Source organism: Vollenhovia emeryi, unplaced genomic scaffold (assembly GCF_000949405.1).
Source record: "Vollenhovia emeryi isolate VEMERY1.0 unplaced genomic scaffold, V.emery_V1.0 DF939669.1, whole genome shotgun sequence".
Taxonomy (NCBI): Eukaryota; Metazoa; Arthropoda; class Insecta; order Hymenoptera; family Formicidae; genus Vollenhovia; species Vollenhovia emeryi.
This window is the reverse complement of record NW_011966697.1, coordinates 13,856-15,730: the sequence shown is the minus strand read 5'-3', so window position 1 is coordinate 15,730 and position 1,875 is coordinate 13,856. Positions and strand designations below refer to the sequence as shown.

The 1,875-nt window shown below is 28.9% G+C and overlaps 1 protein-coding gene across 1 annotated transcript in view; it reads right to left on the bottom strand.

The window, feature by feature from the left end:
• Positions 1 to 6: 6 nt before the first annotated feature.
• Positions 7 to 1,875, bottom strand: part of LOC105556983 (ATP-dependent DNA helicase RRM3-like) — a 9,766-nt gene continuing 7,897 nt past the window's right edge. The window contains exon 2 of the mRNA XM_012004099.1: positions 7 to 1,874. Within this exon, the coding sequence (XP_011859489.1) occupies positions 141 to 1,874 (1,734 nt within the window). The 3' untranslated portion in view covers positions 7 to 140. The remainder of the gene's footprint in view (position 1,875) is intronic.

Sequence of the window (1,875 nt, the reverse complement as noted above, 5' to 3'; positions counted from 1 at the left end):
AGATGCTTGTTAGTATGAAAAATAATTATAATAGATTATTTGTCAATCTAATAAAAAAAAACACATGTATAAACACAACATGTATAACATGTATAGATACAATTAAATATTGACCTTTATTCATTTTTCGTTACGTTTTATTAATCAAGGATTTCTTTATAAACGTAATTTTTTACTTTATTAGACTGATTATTATCCTCAACATAAACTTTCAACGAATCCCAAGAACGTACTCGTGATAATGCAACGTATAGTTGTCCATGATTGAAAACATCTTTACGAAGATCCACTGCAACTTTTTCGAAAGTCTGTCCTTGTGATTTATTAATAGTCATAGCAAATGCTAGTTTTACTGGAAACTGTCTTCTTTTGAAAGTAAACGGATATATATTTTCACAGTATAAAGTAATACGATTAAGAAAAATAATCTCTCCAATCTTATTACCTGATATAATTTCACATCGTAATAAATTATTATCCATATCTAAAACTAACAGTCTAGTACCATTACACAAACCTTCACTAATATTGAGATTTCTAATAAGCATAATAACTGAATACTTTCTCAAGCGTAATTCATGTGGTGGAAGGCATGTTGGATTTAAAGAGTTAAGATATTCTGTCAAAATTACTTCATATATATCCTTGTTATCACCAGTAGTTTCAGGAGTATCTACACTTGTATAAACTCTCTCTGTCGTTGCATCTAATAAATCTACTACTTTTTCATTTATTTCGTTAACATCAATATTTCTTGCAGACAATATAACATGATTAGCAATAGATTTATATCGTTTATGAGTTATAATGTCCCCATACGTTTCTTTTATCATATCCGAATTAACATTTGCTATACATCTTTCTGGAATTTGAATATTATCTGATTGATCGTTTAAAATACCATTACCTAAATCTAATAAAAATTGTGCAAATTCTCTTTCCTGCGGTAAAACTCTTATATTTTCCGTTAATGAAAATATCTTGAATTGTTTCCATAAGGTACTAAATTTTATAGATAAATTTATAATTTCACAACGTGTAGCTCTTTCTTTTACAGGTAATAATTGTCTAAAATCTCCACCGAGAAGCACAATTTTTCCACCAAAATATAAATCATTTTGCATTATATCACGTAATGTTCGATCCATTATTTCTAATACATAACGTGGCGCCATAGGAGCTTCGTCCAAAATAAAAACATCCACAAGTTTTAATATATCAGCTTCTTTAGATTGCACCTTAATATTTGATGTAGAATCATTAAAAAGAGGTACAGGTAATCCAAAAACTTTATGTACCGTTCTTCCATTTGGAAGTAATGTTGCAGCAATACCAGTAAATGCCATAGTATTTACTACTTTTTTTTTGTTTTTAAGTAGATAATATAAAGTCGTATAAATAAAAGTTTTACCAGAACCACCTGGCCCATCGATATAAAAACAAGTATCATTATTATTATTAGCTGTTGTTGCTGCTAAAATAATATCAACAATTTCTTTTTGCTCTATATTTAATTGTCCATATTGTCGCACACCTATTGATAAATCTTCTTGAATTTGTTCTTCATCATCTATTTCTTGTTCTTCTATTACTTGTTCCATTTCAGGAAAATTAACAATATTCGATCCTTCCGCTTGAAGCAAATTAACAATATACTTATAAGCTTTTTTAATTCCTATTGTGAGTCCATGATGTCTTATATAATCTTCGGACATATCTTTTTTAAATTCGTCCCATAAATTTTTTGGATGGATTGGTTGACAGTGAATTAAAATTCGTACGAATAAATTACGAAGTCGTCTTGGCATCATCCAAACTTTTGCTTCGTTCATAGCACGATACCATTCGTCATCATCTTCTATAAGTCCTAATGCT